The 18389-nt window shown below is 35.9% G+C and overlaps 1 protein-coding gene across 8 annotated transcripts in view; it reads left to right on the top strand.

The window, feature by feature from the left end:
- The first annotated feature begins 1768 nt into the window (after positions 1-1768).
- The window catches only part of LOC144453723 (uncharacterized), a 60698-nt gene continuing 44077 nt past the window's right edge, over positions 1769-18389 (top strand). For 7 of the 8 annotated variants that reach the window (XM_078145061.1, XM_078145059.1, XM_078145064.1 and 4 more), the window contains exons 1-11: positions 1769-1892; positions 6683-6769; positions 7009-7078; positions 9474-9517; positions 12240-12389; positions 12825-12953; positions 15160-15202; positions 15475-15524; positions 15939-16005; positions 16266-16315; positions 18018-18167. In XM_078145061.1, coding sequence (XP_078001187.1) covers positions 6697-6769; positions 7009-7078; positions 9474-9517; positions 12240-12389; positions 12825-12953; positions 15160-15202; positions 15475-15524; positions 15939-16005; positions 16266-16315; positions 18018-18167 — 826 coding nt within the window. In that variant the 5' untranslated portion in view covers positions 1769-1892; positions 6683-6696. Of the gene's footprint in view, positions 1893-6682; positions 6770-7008; positions 7079-9473; positions 9518-12239; positions 12390-12824; positions 12954-15159; positions 15203-15474; positions 15525-15938; positions 16006-16265; positions 16316-16774; positions 16901-18017; positions 18168-18389 lie in introns of those variants that run through there. The other variant, XM_078145063.1, reaches the window with a different exon arrangement.

The raw sequence follows: 18389 nt of genomic DNA, 5'->3' as shown, positions 1-18389 counted from the left end.
GACAATGTTATAACGTCATGTACATAAAACACATCCGATTCTGTACACACATTTCGTGACCGCAGAGGACAAAACACTATAATTACTGCGTCGAATAATATTGTAATATTACGATGGCGGCTCCACCCTAATAGTACTGTACACCTACAATTGAACAGGTGAAATTGACATGTATAGTACAACAATACCGCTTTGAAACCAACATCAATAGCCACACCCGAGACTAAAAATTGTGAATTTATGTCACGAACAAATCACTTTAGTGTTCAAATACTGTTTTATCAGAAGTGGTGGACTTTCTGAGTTATAGTGCTGGTGTGTTTTATAGTAAAACTTACGATATGTTGTGTATAATTAGTCTACTCAGTTTGGTCATGTGTCTCCATGGTAATATAATGAGCCTTTACAAACTTATGTGGCATTTATTATCATACAACGTTTGCGTCTCACAACAAATTTGAAAATAGAAAATGATCACCATAAGGAATTAGTAAATCAAACTCTCTCTATACCAATGACTTGAAAGGCTTACAGATTGTACAAATTGTACGAAAAAATTAAAACACAGTGTACACGCATAAATGGTTTTATCTCGTGTTTGAGCAAAACATGGCTCCTTGCTGAACGAAAATCTTTTGTTGGAATATATACCGAAAGTCCGCCAAACACAAAGAATACACAGCACAATGATTAATGACATTGAAAGAGGCGAAGTTTTGAATTTTAAATATGTCGCTGGATTTTTGGAGAGGCTTTGAAAGACGAAACAGTGATGGCAGTTTTTATTACAGGATTTCGAATACATTTTAAATAGTTTATAGTTTACAACAACAAAGTAAACAAAGTAAACGTAATTGAAAATACGGTTCAGAGAGTGTAATGTTTGATCAGGGCCAAGTAATCCAAAGAACTTATAATATTGATGGAGATCATCACGAATAACGAGAGATATACCATGTACGTTGGCGAGATTTTAGCCAAGTCAATTGAGTTGCATGCAGTAGTAAAATTACGATTCTCAGTGTGCCAGTAATGATACAGTTTCGATGTGTGTTAGGCAGTGTACCTACCATTATGCGAAAGTACCCTAAAAATTTCCTAAAATGTTATGGGTCCATTGTTCTTTCATGAATAATTCTATGATGTGCGTACATTTCACCGATTACATATGTATTATTTACATCCTAACAATAAAGTCTCTGTTTAAATTAAAACTGCCTTTATGTCCGTATTTTATGTTTTATTTGTATATCCACTAAAATGCAAATACTGAGGTATTACACTACCGTAGTGTACGCCAGCTACAGTGCGTGCGTGTGCGTGCGTGCGCGCGCGCTCGTACGTGTACGTACGTACGTATGCATGAACGTATAAAACGTATGTACGTATGTATGTATGTATGTATGTATGTATGTATGTAGAAAATAATTCACAAGGAACTTGTGAGACAGTCCGAATAAATAGATGGAATCCGATGTTTCGAATAAAAATTCTTTTCCAAGGTATAGAATGTATGTACAGGTATGTATGTATGTATGTATGTATGTATGTATGTATGTAGGTAGGTAGGTAGGTATGTATTCTGTATCCGTTTAGGGTACTTTTTGCCTTCAGTGTTGCATATACATCAAATTCAATAGGTGAAATGTATTTGTGCCATGATAATATTTGACAACTTAGGTACGCATGTCACTTTCACTAATATACATATCAATAGTACCAGGAGCTGCATGGTAGCTGTCACGTGATCGAGGTCACCTTAGTGCAGATATTTGGCTCACCTGCCTTTACCTTGTAGGGACTCTGTTCTTTTTAAAACAGTGTATATTCTGTGTGTTTGATAAAGTCGAACAACAACTCAAGATATACTCCTCGAAGACACCCGTCTCTAGGTGAGTAACACTACTACTAAGCTTAAGATATGGTTGTCCACTGTACTTGACGTAACTGTAAACAAAGGTAAAGGTATTGTATTGATCAGTGATAGAGGCTTTAATCATGGAATACTTCCATGCTTTAATGAATCGTCTCTTCGTTGTTGTTGGATTCGTTAACACTGTGTCTACGAGTTTTAGTTTTTTTTTCAAATCGCTAGCATTCGCTATCTTTGTATTAGGTTTTCGCATCACAGCGTAATCTTCGGTATTTTCATATCGTGTGTAACACCCGTTATGAAGTTTGCACAGGTATCATAACAACCTCCACGTATTCTGTTCTCTACAGATTTGTCATATCGACCGTAAATATACTTGCACTGGGAATTGTCGCTATGTGCATAACAATTGTCTATATCCTCGCTGTGTAAATACATAGATCTTGGGTCTATGGTAAACAGAAACCCGTCAAGACGTAATTTAAACAATACCACAGATGAACAATACCACCACAATATAAACAAACATGGCGAGGTACACTGTGATATTACGTCTGTTAGCGTACACTTTCTCTGTTGATAATAGTACAGAGTGTGTCACGTGGGTACTAATAAGAATTCTCCCTCGTCTCTGCGCCCTTCTTTGTAAATTCAATGCACCATGATACAATGCAGTCAGATTGCTGCCTTACCTGTTACAACAAATACGACCCGTATGCTCTATTAACCTGGTAGACATTAATGGATGTAATTTAGCACCGCAGCCATTCGTTACGAAATTTTACTTTATCGCTGTTTTTTGTTCACCACGAATTAAAATGTTTAGTTTAATGAGTATCGAAGAGCTCATAGCTAAATTGTGTGGAAATTCTTAATGGATTTTTTTCATTTCAAGTTACTAACAAGCTTTATTCCTTTAGATAAATAAAATTGTCTGAGCTATGTAAATTGACAGTAGATTGCTTTGTTCCGACAGATCAATGTATTCCATAGAAAATATGTGACAGACATCCTGGTTGCATGAAAGGGAACTAAAAACTGAATTAAACTCGATTTTCAAACAATCTTCAGATTTATCATTATGCTGAGTCGACCAGAGACTAAATGAAAGTGAAAATGTTTGGAGATGTCAGAAAAATAAATCCTTTCTATGCTTGATCTTACACAAACATTTAGAACCATAGTTATATAGCACGTCTGGTCAATACTGTAAATACTTAGAACACTCTGATAATGAATGAAGTGGTTCAAATTTTAAGTTACTACAGCAATTTATACCATATAAAACCACACAACAATAACAGGTAGGGACAAGGGGTGAATTGATATTATCTCTTGGGAAGTGTTTCAAGTCAACTACAGGATATTTTCCTTTAAAAAACTACACAAAAACAGTTTTTGTAAATGTAGGTAGGATGTGGTAATCGGAACCACGCCCACCTTTTTTTTTCACTTGATGTAGTGTAGAATCGTGAAGTCAAACCATGATGAAGACGGTATCATTCTACTATACGTCGGGTTATTTTCGTTAAGTCAGATTAATTCACACTTAAAAGTATACTTGCAATTTCAATTAAGATGTGTGTATGTGAAAGTGATATTGGTTTTCGTGATTGGAATACTACTAGTATTACACGTACAGTGGAATAGTGCTACGTAAACAACTTATACCTATATGTATTTTGTGTTCCTTTTTAAGTACACGGTCCGCGCTATGATGTTATCCTACCGTCACATAAACTCTGTCACAGCCACAGATCTTCACTTAGTTATGTTCACACTACAGAGCTACGTACTAGACCCTTTATTGACACATTTTCGGTGATAAAATCCATACTTCAGCGCACAATTAAGTGTTTTTTCGCATTTTTTCACCTTGGAATTTCACCACCAAAGGTGTAGCGTTCCCTTCGTATATGCATTGATGACCTTCGAGTGTGTTCGGACTGTAAGTATAGTCGATGACGTCATGAGTATGCCATACAAATAGCGATATCTCATCTCTCGCCAACTATACTATACTAGTGTCGAGGAAATAGACAATGCATGCGGTATTAATCTTAAAGGCAAGGTTTTCGATCACAGCAGGTTCTTGCATAAGTGCTATTTTACCAGTGGAGTCATAAGGATTACATACCCTACCCTTACCTATCATTTCCTTTTTTTACTGGAGAAGCTTTTTTTTCTATAGTTATACCAGTCATCTGTGTTCCAAAACCCAAGTTTACATGTAATCCCAATCCATGACTGTAACACTTGTGTTAAAATTTGTAATACAACTATTATGGTGACATTTAGTTACTAGGGTAACACAACTTATCCTGCAATCCTTGCTTTTGATAGGATTGAGTTTGTCATTGTCGTATGATTTCGGTGCTATTACTTTTATAAAAACACATCTTTTACACCAACTAACTAAATCTGACAAAAAACGAGATATACTTTATCATCGTAAAGAAATGAATAATGCATGAATAGTTTGTACTGCCAGTAGCATCATTAAGTTGGGTGCCAACTTCCTTCTCTTAATTTTATTCCAACTTATGCGCTCAGGCGAGCGGTACCGTTCGATCAAATCAGGTTCTAATTGCACATTGTTTAGCTTTTATTCAATGAATCAATTTAAGTTCTTTATTAACTCATCAATCTCGCATTAGGAGTCATCTGCAGAATACTGTTTTGTAAATGTTTCATCAATTCATCAAAATCAATACACATTTCACTATATATGTATCAATATATATATATATAGTTTTGGTAGTACTGGAACTCTTCCTTGGTTGTAACTCGGAGTTTCACGCATAGTGCGATCATCAGACAACACTACCAAAACTATTACGCTCTGCCACTGCGGTATAGAGCACTGTCTTAGCAGATTGACACTCACCGAGTTATATATATATACATATATATATATATGACAATAAAACACATATCATATCATATAACCTGAAATGTAACGAATCATACGAACTAAAAGAAACCCACATCCCGGGGCTCAAATACCAAAACATATACAAGTCTTTCTTGTGTGAAAATTATTGTATATGTCTTTTGTAATGCCAATCTAATTTATGCTTGATATTCAATGGTGTGTTAGTGTAATATCAAACTAGCATTCTTCAAGTTAATAATAATCATGGCAGGGTAACAAAGGTCCAGCCTGGTTTATTTGGCTTATAATGCTTTGGGTGTAATTTTGCACTGTAATTTTGTAAAGACATTTGTTATGGTTGTAGCTCGATAGAGTATTGATCAGCGTTTAGACGAAAACGAGATATGTCCGCCTTCAACGTAGGAGCTTTATCGTTATACTCTACGACGCAGTTTCAACTGTTTGTAGATTTGTATGCATACTAGAAGTGTTGTACGCCCATAGAGTTGGGAAATTTGGGAAATGGTGACAAAATTTGACTAAATCCAAATCGCTGACATCAGAGTGTGATTGATTGTGCAACGATTGTAATGTCGTCGAGTTAGGACGTGCCAGCGCATTTGAGACAATCAATTCGTCGGACTATAGTGTAGACAATGGGTACCAGTTACCAATAAGACAGGTCACTGACTTTCTTTTTTCAAAGAGAAGGTGCATGCTACCCACCCCATACATGCTGACACTTGTGTACGATGATGTGATTTATCACAAATAGAACTAAATAATGTTGACTACGAAAACAAAGCATGCCAGGTACCCGTATCCCAGTTAGACTTACAATTGAACGTCAAGACGGAGATCATAAGATATTAAGATATTCACTGGAAAGGTCGCACTGAATCACAATTGTTGTAATAATATGATTTCTTTACGTAAGGTCGCCTATTATGGCGCGTAGTATAGCATAGTCACCGTTCTACAATGGTGTCACTTTGACACACTAGGCGTGGACATCGTTCTAGGTAGCTCTCGAAATACATATCGGTAAATTCTCATACTATGCTATTTTTAAAAGAGCTCGTCGTCGTCGTCCATGTAATGCTTTGAGTGCGTGTTGATGTCTAAGGTGGTGGGTTGAGAGTCAATATCTAACTTGTATTGTAATTCCTGCCAGTGTTTATCAAATATACACTCCAATGGAAATATGCGTGCCGGGGGTCCGAAACCCTCGCAGCGCATATTTCCAGCGCTACTACGTTCTAGGCTAATGCCAAATTCGAGTTGTTGTCTAAAAAAAAGGTTACAGACGTCTGTACGCTTTCTATCCCTAATAGTTCGAGTTAATTTTATTTCATCTCAGAGTCATAAATCTATTATGTAAATACCAAATGAAAGTAAGATAAAACACATAGTCATGCAGTATGTGTCTGGCATGACTCTCAAATCAAGATGTATTGTCAAGCGTTTTCTTTTGAATAGTTAAATGGACAATAAGGCTATAGAGAACAGATTTGTTGACTATCGCCTATTGATTGTATTCGTAAAGTTAAAGCACGTATTACTAGTGAAAATGCTGATATAAAGAAAAACTATTAAAAATGTATGCCGTACTGGAAATATACCTGACTAAAGTACTTTAAAATCATAGCAAGGTCGACCCAAGTTACAATGACATTATTTCATTTAGATGATAGAATAATTAGGACTCATACATTGTATAAGTTGCGTTTTATTTCGCCGCCATCTTTAAGAACCTAATTATCGTCATTAATTCCAAGTACTAATCATTTACCTCACATTACTATGAGTCTTTACCAATGACGCCATCACGTCAATTCAGACTTAAAGACGTTCACGACTTTCAATTCACATTGTACCCTTATTCGGTTGTTTGAAAAGGTTGTCTTCTAAGTTGTATGTTTTCTTTGTTCAAGGCGGAAGTAACAAGATGAAGCAGTCGGTTGTATTATTGGTAACACTCAGTCTCGCAATAATCTCTATTTGTCGAGGTCAAGACGATGGTAAGTACATTTATTGCAATTACATAACAGATTGAATTCTGGGTATTCCAGTACAAGGTATACTCATAAACGATGATTGCGAAATTTTGACGACTTTAATGAAGAAGAAAACCATGTATTAAGGAAGTATTTTTTGTCATTGTGTACTCCAACTCCATGCAATATAGCCGGTAGGTGCACACTTAGTGACCATAGCTGCTGTACTGAATTGCTAACTTTAGTTTGTATTTTTATTATAGGGGCTGTATGTGTCTTTGAAGGACAAGAATATAACCACTTTACCCAGATTGAAACTATTTGTGGAAATTGGTAAGAATGTTTTCTCCTTAGGCTGCATTTACAACCATCGCTTGAGGGAAGGAGGGGGACCCGGAAGAACTGAGGGAGTGTAAGGGGGCCGGCCGGACTTTAAAATATATATCGAATGCCCCGGTTGCTTTTATCGTAGAACAACGCTAGGCAGGGAGGGTGCATAAATTATAGGGTGGTGTATGCATACAGCTGAGGTACTGGTCTTTAAATTACTGTCAACGCCATAGATTATAATTCTGGAAAGCAAACTGAATGGTCGTTTATGTCAAAACTATTGTTATTTGTCATGAGTGAGTGGAATATTTGGCTTATAACAACTTTTTTGCATATTGAATATAAGATTATTTTTTGTTAAACTGCATATCCCTACGTAGTTTTCTAATAGAAGTCCAGTAGAAGTCCAAACTTTTATGGGCAAACGGTACAAGACTATAATTATTCTCAGAAAAAGTTCTAACCTTATAATAATAGGCTGCAATTTGAAATGTCCATTTGTTTATGTGTCCACATGCTACATTTATATACATAAATATATATAAAAAAGTTTTTTTTTTAAAAATTCGAAAATAATTAATATCGAATCTTGGTTTAAAAAAACAACAAATATACAAACAAAAAAAGGTATATCTTCGGACGGACCACTCCATTTCCATAGCATGGTGTGGAGTAACTCAAATGACTGACTTCCGGTAGGCCTAACACGTTGGTTAATGTACACTGGCGTGGACGTTTGATTTGTATACATAGGAATACATACAACTTAGTGCTCCTACTGACAGATGATAGACCATTCTCTGTTCTAACTTCTAAGCGTTCTTCGTCCAACCGGTACCCTTGAACTAAAAGTGATAAACGTTCAATCTACGATTTGTCTTATTCTGCGACAGTCAAAAGATTGAAAATGGCAGAAGTCAGAGCCTTGTAATTGTTTCGGGGCCAGCAAAAAGACTCTGAACCTGGGGCATCTGACCTCCTTCCTGCATCTGATCCCTATCTTTGATTTTGAACTAACTTTCTTATCGGGAGCGGGGATGGGGGCTAGCCAGGTGTATGTTGAGACATATTACCTACCATAGACGTAGGACAAATTTAACGTTAAAACTCTCTGGAGTAAATGAGTACAAAACACCTTGGATATTCCACTAGTTTTGCACCTCAAATATGTCAATACTAGTAAAGTTTACATTAAAGAGGCACACGCCAAGAGTGGCACAAGCTGCGGTATAAACATCTTAAGCAGGTGAAAATTTCTACATGAACCCGTAATGGTAGGGGGGGGGGCTTTTATTTATTTTTATTGCATTTATGGTAAAGATATCATCCCTCATCATCGAATCATTCATCAGGATGAGTTGTATCTTAATGCCAGGTTTGAGTTGACAACTTTAAGTGATGATAACATAGTCTTCAGTAAAATAGACTACTGCTACGACATACTGTAACATGTAGCCAATAAAAAGCTCCAAAATTTCAGTTTGGTCCCTTTAAAGTAGAGTTAGTTGTACTAAGCTGCAAAATTTACACGTATATTGCCTGAAATTTAAAAGGCTATGGTCAGCCTAGAGATTGAAGTCAAAATACGTTAAGGCTTCTCCCACCCCCGGCCAGAGATAATGGCCAGTCCCTAAATGCAAGGGCTTTCCTTGTGCGAGGTCTGTATCGGTACGTCTCATTGCGTCTGGGATGGTCTGAGTCTGAGTCGGTCCTAGTTTGGTGAACTCTCGTAGGCAGAGCCCCCAGCGGTGAGATCATCTGAACGTTTGGGGAGGTCTCGTAGGCAAACGTTTATGGCAATGAGTTGTGTGGTTAGACCTTTGGGTTGGATGAAGAGCATGCGAGCATTTAAGAACTCGACATGTATTCGTGTGTATTCAAATGAAATGTCCAAGCGAGTGCAATATAAAGCGACCAACGTGTTCGGTCTACCAGAAGTCAGTCATTTTAGTTACGCTATGGATATGTTATCTCAATAATAGATCCATGGTTACGCACATCCCTGCTAAGGGAATCGAGTGGTTCGAGGATAGACTTTTTTTTCTTTCTTTTTTTGACCACGACCCGATATTATTTATTTTCGGGGAAAAAATTAAATTTAAAATAAAAAACTTTAAAAAAATATATTTTGACTTTCAATTTTATACAATCCTTAAAAAATTCTGCTTTGACGAAAAATAAAACAATCTCAAAGTAATAAAAAAACTTGTTTGAATTAAATAATGTTAACATGGATTAAAAATGTGGATTCCATCGAAAAACTACTTAAAATTAGTTTGTAACTACGAAAAATATAACATACTGTAGTTGAGATAAAATAATACTTTTGGCCTAAACGGCTTTGCCCTAATAAGCTCCTCGTTAGCAAACTTAACTCTCTGCTTTTATTTGCCTACAGTTTATGTTTCGATGGTGAGTGGATATGCCAAGATGCAAGTTGCGGTAGGTACAAATATTACAATCATTCGTTACAAAAAATACCAACATATTTGGTGTTCAAGCCAGTTTGGTTTTAGTGTAGTAGTTTCCTCCTGTCTGTTCAACTCACCTAATAACTAAAAATTAATGCGGGGCCCGAAATGTGAGATCAGCCTATGTTAACTCACGTGTAAAATAAACGCATAGGATTAAAGCATTCACACCAACCTCTATCCTACCTCTATCCCACCAGGTCCCCAATTATACAGCTGGGTTGACTGAGGCACAATCGTGGTTTAAATCTTGCCCAAGGACTTAAGTCATTCAGAAAGAAACGGCAGCGACAGGGTTCGAACCTGCAACCTGCAGATTCCAAGAAATTATTTTGGTTAAAAAAATGTTCGCTAACATGGATCAGCATGTGGTAAACATTTTTTTTTTAAAACTGTACAGTTGTGCTACAACGCCATCGGCACTTTATTTATGTCATCTTCTTTTAGCACAGCTGAACCAACATGAAACACAGGTTCATTCATGCTATAGACATGGAACATGATGAAGAGTTTTGTCCGTCTGCCTATATCTGCCTATATGTGGGTAACTTAAATTTCAAGTCACAAACCACCTGGGAAGATTATTTTGACATGTCTGCCTATCCGTGGATGAGTTAAACTTAAATAATTTTTATTTTGAGCAATATATTAACTAAAGTGAACTAATACCAGTATATATGTAGCACTTAAAACGTGTCTCAAAACATACATTTTGGGCGGAAATATTATTAATTATTATACTAACACAATACAATACAATTCAATACAATAACTACCATACCGTACCATACCATACCATACCATACCATACCATACACTACAATACAATACAATACAATACAATACAATACAATACAATACAATACAATACAATACAATACAATACAATACAATACAATACAAAGCTATGCCATGCAACACAACACAACACAACAGTACAATACAAGACAAGACAATACAATACAAGACAATGTGATGCAATGCAATAAAATCTTAATTTATCTATAATTTTCATTAAATTTTACTCCAATCAATACAATCCAATAATTTATTGAATACATGAAATGGAAACATTCAATCAATTTTCAGAAGGCAGACATGAATCATTTACCTTTACCTGACCACACGTTTGTGTGTTATGGTGGGTTTTCTCTGACCACACGTTTGTGTGTTATGGTGGGTTTTCTCTGACCACACGTTCGTGTGACATGGTGAGTTTTCTCTGACCACACGTTCGTGTGATATGGTGGGTTTTCTCTGACCACGCATTCGTGTGTTATGGTGAGTTTTCTCTGACCACGTCCGAAAACAAACACCTGTTAGAATTCTTTCAAGAGATTCCAGAACGGAACTGCCACACAGATGTTGATGTCTTACTAGTATTTCTTTCCGACCACAAAGTAATATTTCTAATGTAAATACCTAATACATAGAGTTGATTTTAAGAGATTTATTGATTCTCACACTAGTTTTCTTATTAGCTCCGCTTTCAGGGACAGCTAAGCGGATACGGGTTAGGTTGACTCTCTTTCAGCACCTGTTGTCCATCGTATTTGGTTGTCCATCAACTTTTCTACTTTCATCTTTCCTACAAAACTGCATGGTCAATTGACTTGAAATTGGTGTGTAGGTGTCATTTGATAAGCAAATATAGGTTTGTTCCAGACAAATTGATTGGGCAATTGTTATGCAAATTAGTTCTAAAATATAATTTTTGGTAAAATGCTTCAAAAATCTTCAAAACTATTGGGTCAATTTAGTTGAATTTCTTGTGTAGGTGTCTTGGGATGAGCAGATATAACTTTGTTCAAGACAAATTCACTGGGTCATTGATATGCAAAGTAGGTCTAAAAATAGGATTTTTGGTAAAGATGCTTAAAAAAATCTTCTCCAAAACTACTGGGCCAATTGAGTTGAAATTTCTTGTGTAGGTGTCATTTGATGAGCACATATGTTTGTACAAGACAAGTTGGTGAGTTGAGTGTTATGCAAATTAGGTCCAAACATATAGCATTTTTCGTAAAAGTGTTTCCAAAATCCTCTCCAAAACTACTAGGTCAATTGAGTAAGCACGTTGTCAGTGGTAATTCATTTATGCTGTGATCTGTACATTGTATTAACTATACGCATTATGGGTAGGCTAATATAATATTTCTCGATATCGATTACACAAACTCTGTTAATTCGAGCAGTATATTTGTTACTGACTAGATACCAGCAACTCTTTACTTATTACATTGCACGTTGTAGGGTCAACATTTTTTCTAAAAGTGAACAAAAAAAAGAAAGACAGTACACAAAAAAATGAATTCAAAGGGCTTTTCAGAATCACAGTGGTTCAATATAGGATTGCCTGTGTCGATTACTCCAGCTTCATCAATTCGAGCTATATATTCATGATTATCTAGATACCAGCAACTCTTATGATATAGTCGTATAGCATACGAAGACTATTACGCAGTTGACAAGACATATCTTTTTTAGTTTCACAATCTAAATTAGAGAAAGGGTTATGTTATACTACTTTTACATATTCTGGTACAATTCATTTAGACATGTATCCATGTAGGGTAGTCTAAACCATTGTGTTCTTACAATTTGAACTGATGCTTGTCAAACAAATTCGTTAGGGTGTTTGGGTATGATATTACTTTGACCTCGTAAATATTTTCCCATTTCTCCCATCGTTACAGAAATCTATGGCTGCCCACCAGTTTTTTATGATCAAAACGTGTATGGTGCACCATGCCCAGACCTTTGTAACAATGATGACTCTTGCCTGAACGGCATGAAATGTTGCGGTACCGTTTGTGGCCGGGAATGTGTCCAACCCATTGTCAGAAGTGAGTATAGTGCTGCAGCAGATCCGGTCAACCACAACCGCAAAATAACCAGCATAATATATATATATATCAAACTCTTCGATAGAGTGTCAGGAATATGGAAATCCATGTTGGCCTTAGTCTTCCTACACCATGCTACATATTGTGCTCTAACTTAATTTGATTTGTAATAATTTTTGGCTCTGTCATCATGGATTTTCGTATTCCTGAGACTCTACTAAAGAGTCTGATATATATATTATGCTGGTTATTTTCTGGTTGCGGTATCTCAAAAATTAGGCCACTTTTCAGGCCTCTGCTGTTCCACTTGTATGCATGTCCATCAAATATTTACTCGTATCTCGTGAACATTTTCATTTTGGTAGTAATTACATGTATCTTTATCAGAATTCAATGTCTGTGAGCCTTGATAATCCACCCCTTTTATTCCTACAGCTTATACATGTACTGATAACCATTCCTGTCAAAATGGCGCCACCTGCACCATTACAGACCAATATCCATATTTCATGTGTCTTTGTCCCAACGGATTTACCGGACGTCTCTGTGAAAGCAGACTGACCGGTAGGTATCTGCTATAACAGACTGTGTTGAGCGTGACACTGTGACTATCTCAGATTTGATGGGTAACATGAAATACATGTAAGGAGCAGTGAATAAACGACTATTCATAAATACAGGATAACTCTTTGTGATGTTACAGATGAGAGACTAAAGATTACGACCTTCTACAAATGCATTTCATCAGACCCTAACCCGATGTGGCAGCAGTGAGATGTAGAACCAGTGGCAGCAATGGGATGCCCAAATTACAAAATAATTAGACAATACACCGAGTCACAGTAAAATGTGACCACCCCATCCCATTTTCTGAAATACAGTCCTGGCTCTCCCAATAACCGATAACCGATTTAGAAAAAAATGATAGGTGGGTAAATGATATAATAATAAGCTGGTATTCAACTAACCTGATTAATATCTGAGTAAATACTCACTACTTTGTTGTAGAGAGGAAGGGTATGTACTGAATTCCTAGCTTAAAATCTGACAGTAGATAAAAACTTAAGAGTATGTGGTCTGATTCTCAATGCTAAAACTCTGTGTGAACTCATTAGCTAACGTCACATTAGAAAGGTTGACAAATTGGAACATATTAAGGTATGTTCATCCATGTATATAAACATCATGTGCCGTACTGTCTTTTGTCACATTTTGATGAAATTGCCCTAGTCAACATAATGTGTTGAGAGCTTGACACTGTCTGAGATTTGAGGAGTAACATGAAATATATCTGTAAGGAGCTCTGAATAGATGTATATTCATAAATACAGGGTGACTCTTTGTAATCGAATAATTGTTGAATTTCATCCAAAGGTACCTACAGTTATAAAATATGGATTTTTGACAAAGTGGCAATCGAGATCTTGTTTTGTTCTGTTAAAATGAGCGAGTATAGACTTCACATGTCTAATACTAATACTAGTATGTATGATTTCATCTAGCTACAAATGCATTTCATCTGACCCTAGCTAACCCTAACCCTAAACCGTGGCAATGCCTTTTTCTGTACGTACATATGTACGTAGTTACGTATGTATGTATATATGTATGCATGCATGTATGTATGTATGTATGTATGTATGTATGTATGTATGTGTGTATGTGTGTATGTATGTATGTATGTATGTATGTATGTATGTATGTATGTATGTCTGTCTGTCTGGGATTAGGTGCCGGACATTTTTAATTTACTTGGGTGGTGTTTTTTTGGGGGAAGGGTTATTTTCAAAAAACACCACTTGAAGCTGGGTTGGGGGTCATTTTGGAAAACACCACTTGATGTGGGGTCGGGGTCACGTTGACAAGATAAGTGTCATTTTGGTGCCGTGAAATGTCTTCTGAACAACTGTAATTTGTAAAGAAAAGTTGTACTATAGGAGGGGGTTACCCGCCTACTATACCCTCCCCATCTGTATTTTCCACATGTGCATATGTGCCACGTGACATGCAGTATTTATCGAATACGAATTTCGAACATTTAGTATTTGGATATATAGTAATGGCTAGTTGTGTAGTAGGTTAGAGTTAGCTTTCGTTTTCATTAAATTCACCACTGAGTATATTGTCGATAGTTTTAACTGGTGATTGAACTGGCCATTTGTGTTTTAATCAAGTTGTCATTCTCAAGATAAAAACTTGTTCTGAATGAAATTGTAGGAGCATTATGATATTAGCTACATCTGAATGTATAAACGGAAGGCATAAAATATTGAGCATAATGTGCACAGAAAGTTGTATTGGATTCTACACATTTTTGTTTCATCGTGTTTTACTGCAGTGCATAATACCACAAACATGTATATCATGTACCATAGGTAGCATTATCCAAATTATTTTATGTTGCTTTCTGTCAACGTTTGCTATGTTTGTAAATACTAATTTTTAAAGAAAGAGTTGTATAAATTGCAAGTAATTATTGTCTCCTATGGAATATGTTGTGTACTGAGATACCCTAACGAAATTACGTGTTCTGTAGACTTTTAAACATGCAAGAAAACAAAAATACCAAAAATAATGTATTCTCTTAATAAGTAGCAACATTCATGTTCAACTCCAAAACACCGCTCCCCCACCAGTTAAAAATGAACGCAGAAACAGAAGCATGTTTTATTTGTATCGAAGCACGACCACTCATACAATTATGATATGACAAACAGAGAATAGTGAATTCAATGGCATTAGTTAAATTGTCTTTTATATCATGTTACAGTGTGCGAGCATGGCAGCACAAGACAGGAAGATTGTAACACATGGTAAGACTCGAAGGCGTTTGTTTTCTTCTGATTTTACTCTCTCTCTTCGTTGTTGTCACGAATCCATGTTGCGTGTTCCTAGCCAAATATTTGCGTTGTCTGTAGTTAAAATTGAAGTTATAATGATTTGATAGATTGACCCATGCTAAATAGGTATAACAAAATTCCAAAATCCTATCGTATTTTAGTGTTGATATCTTATAGATTTAACATTTTAAATTTTTCTACTGAATACGCTTGTATACTCATTTAGTTTGTCTTTCTCTCATTAGTTATTGCTCAAATGGTCAATGGGCGTGTACAGAGATGGGATGCCCGCAAGGTAATATGATTTGTAATTATATCATGTCCTGTCTGCAACAATGTGATCACGGTGTAAAAAGTGAACTAATACCAGTATATATGTACCACTTAACACGTGTCTCAAAATATACATTTTTGGGCGGAAATATTATTAATTATTATATTAACACAATACAGTTCAATACAATAAATATCAAACCGTACCATACCATACCATACCATAGAACACAATACAATACAAAGATATGCCACACAACACAACAGTACAATGGAATACAATACAAGACAATATGATGCAATGCAATAACTTCAAACGCAGAAGACTTGTTTTATTTTGTATCGAAACACGACCACTTTTACAATTCTGAGAGGATAAACAGAGGATAGTGAATTCTATGACATCAGTTAAATTGTCTTTGATATCATGTTACAGTGAATTGCGAGCACGAAGGACAACTATACACCCAAGGCAGCACAAGACAGGAAGATTGTAACACATGGTAAGACTTGAAGGCGACCGTTTTCTTCTGATTTTAGTCGACGACCTCTCACTTCGTTGTTGTCACGAATCCATTTTGCGTGTTCCTAGCCAAATATTTGAATTGTCTGTAGTCAAAATTGAATTTATAACGATTTGATAGATTCTACTAAATTCCAAAATCATATCGTATTTTAGTGTTAATATCTTACACATTTAACATTTTAAATTTTTCTACTGAATACGCTTGTATACTCATTTAGTTTGTCTTTCTCTCATTAGTTTTTGCTCAAATGGTCAATGGGCGTGTACAGAGATGGGATGCCCGCAAGGTAATATGATTTGTAATTATATTATGTCCTGTCTGCAACAATGTGATCACGGTGTAAAAAGTGAACTAATACCAGTATATATGTACAACTTGAAACGTGTCTCAAAATATACATTTTTGGGCGGAAATATTATTAATTATTATATTAACACAATACAATTCAATACAATAAATACCAAACCGTACCATACCATACCATACCATACCATAGAACACAATACAATACAAAGATATGCCACACAACACAACAGTACAATGGAATACAATACAAGACAATATGATGCAATGCAATAAAATCTTAATTTAGCTATAATTTTCATTAAATTTTACTGCAATCAATACAATCCAATAATTTATTGAATACATGAAATGGAAACATTCAATCAATTTTCAGAAGGCAGACATGAATCATTTACCTTTACCTGACCACATGTTTGTGTGTTATGGTGGGTTTTCTGTGACCACACATTCATGTGATATGGTGAGTTTCCTCTGACCACACGTTCATGTGACATGGTGAGTTTTCTCTGACCACACGTTCGTGTGATATGGTGGGTTTTCTCTGACCACGCATTCGTGTGATATGGTGAGTTTTCTCTGACCACGTCCGAAAACAAACACCTTTTAGAATTCTTTCAAGAGATTCCAGAACGGAACTGTCACATAGATGTTGATGTCTTACTAGTATTTGGGCAATTGTTATGCAAAATAGGTCTAAACATATAATGTTTGGTAAAATGCTTCAAAAATCTTCAAAACTATTGGGTCAATTGAGTTGAATTTCTTGTGTAGGTGTCTTGGGATGAGCAGATATAACTTTGTTCAAGACAAATTCACTGGGTCATTAATATGCAAAGTAGTTCTAAAAATGGGATTTTTGGTAAAGATGCTTTAAAAAATCTTCTCCAAAACTACCGGGCCAATCGAGTTGAAATTTCTTGTGTAGGTGTCATTTGATGAGCAGATATGTTTGTTCAAGACAAGTTGATGAGTTTTTTGTTATGCAAATTAGGTCTGAACATAGCATTTTTCGTAAAAATGTTTCCAAAATCTTCTTCTCCAAAACTACTAGGCCAATTGAGTAAGCACATTGTCAGTGGTAAGTCATTTATGCTGTGATCTGTACATTGTATTAACTACACGCATTAGGGGTAGGCTAATATAGGATTTCTGTATCGATTACACAAACTCTGTTAATTCGAGCAGTATATTTGTTACTGACTAGATACCAGCAACTCTTTACTTATTACATTGCACGTTGTAGGGTCAACATTTTTTCTAAAAGTGAACAAAAAAGAAAGAAAGACAGTACACAAAAAATGAATTCAAAGGGCTTTTCAGAATCACAGTGGTTCAATATATGATTGCCTGTGTCGATTACTCCAGCTTCATCAATTCGAGCTATATATTTATGATTATCTAGATACCAGCAACTCTTATAGTCGTATAGCATACGAAGACTATTACGCAGTTGACAAGACATATCTTTTTTAGTTTCACAATCTAAATTAGAGAAAGGGTTATGTTATACTACTATTACATATTCTGGTACAATTCATTTAGACATGTATCCTTGTATGGTAATCTAAACCCTTGTGTTCTTACAATTTGAACTGATGCTTGTCAAACAAATTCGTTAGGGTGTTTGGGTATGATATTACTTTGACCTCGTATATATTTCCCCATTTCTCCCATCGTTACAGAAGTCTATGGCTGCCCACCAGTATTTTATGATCAAAACATGTATGGTGCACCATGCCCAGACCTTTGTAACGATGATGACTCTTGCCTGGACGGCATGAAATGTTGCGGTACCGTTTGTGGCCAGCAATGTGTCCAACCCATTGTCAAAAGTGAGTATAGTGCTGCAGCAGATCCGACATTTCTGACGTCAACCACAACCGCAAAATAACCAGCATAATATATATATCAAACTCTTCGATAGAGTGTCAGGAATATGGAAATCCATGTTGGTCTTATTCTTCCTACGCCATGCTATATATTGTGCTCTAAATTAATTTGTAATAATTTTTGGCTCTGTCATCATGGATTTTCGTATTCCTGAGACTCTACTA

The sequence above is a fragment of the Glandiceps talaboti genome, chromosome 2 (assembly GCF_964340395.1).
Source record: "Glandiceps talaboti chromosome 2, keGlaTala1.1, whole genome shotgun sequence".
NCBI classification, from domain to species: domain Eukaryota; kingdom Metazoa; phylum Hemichordata; class Enteropneusta; family Spengelidae; genus Glandiceps; species Glandiceps talaboti.
This window is presented reverse-complemented; position numbering and strand designations above follow the sequence as displayed.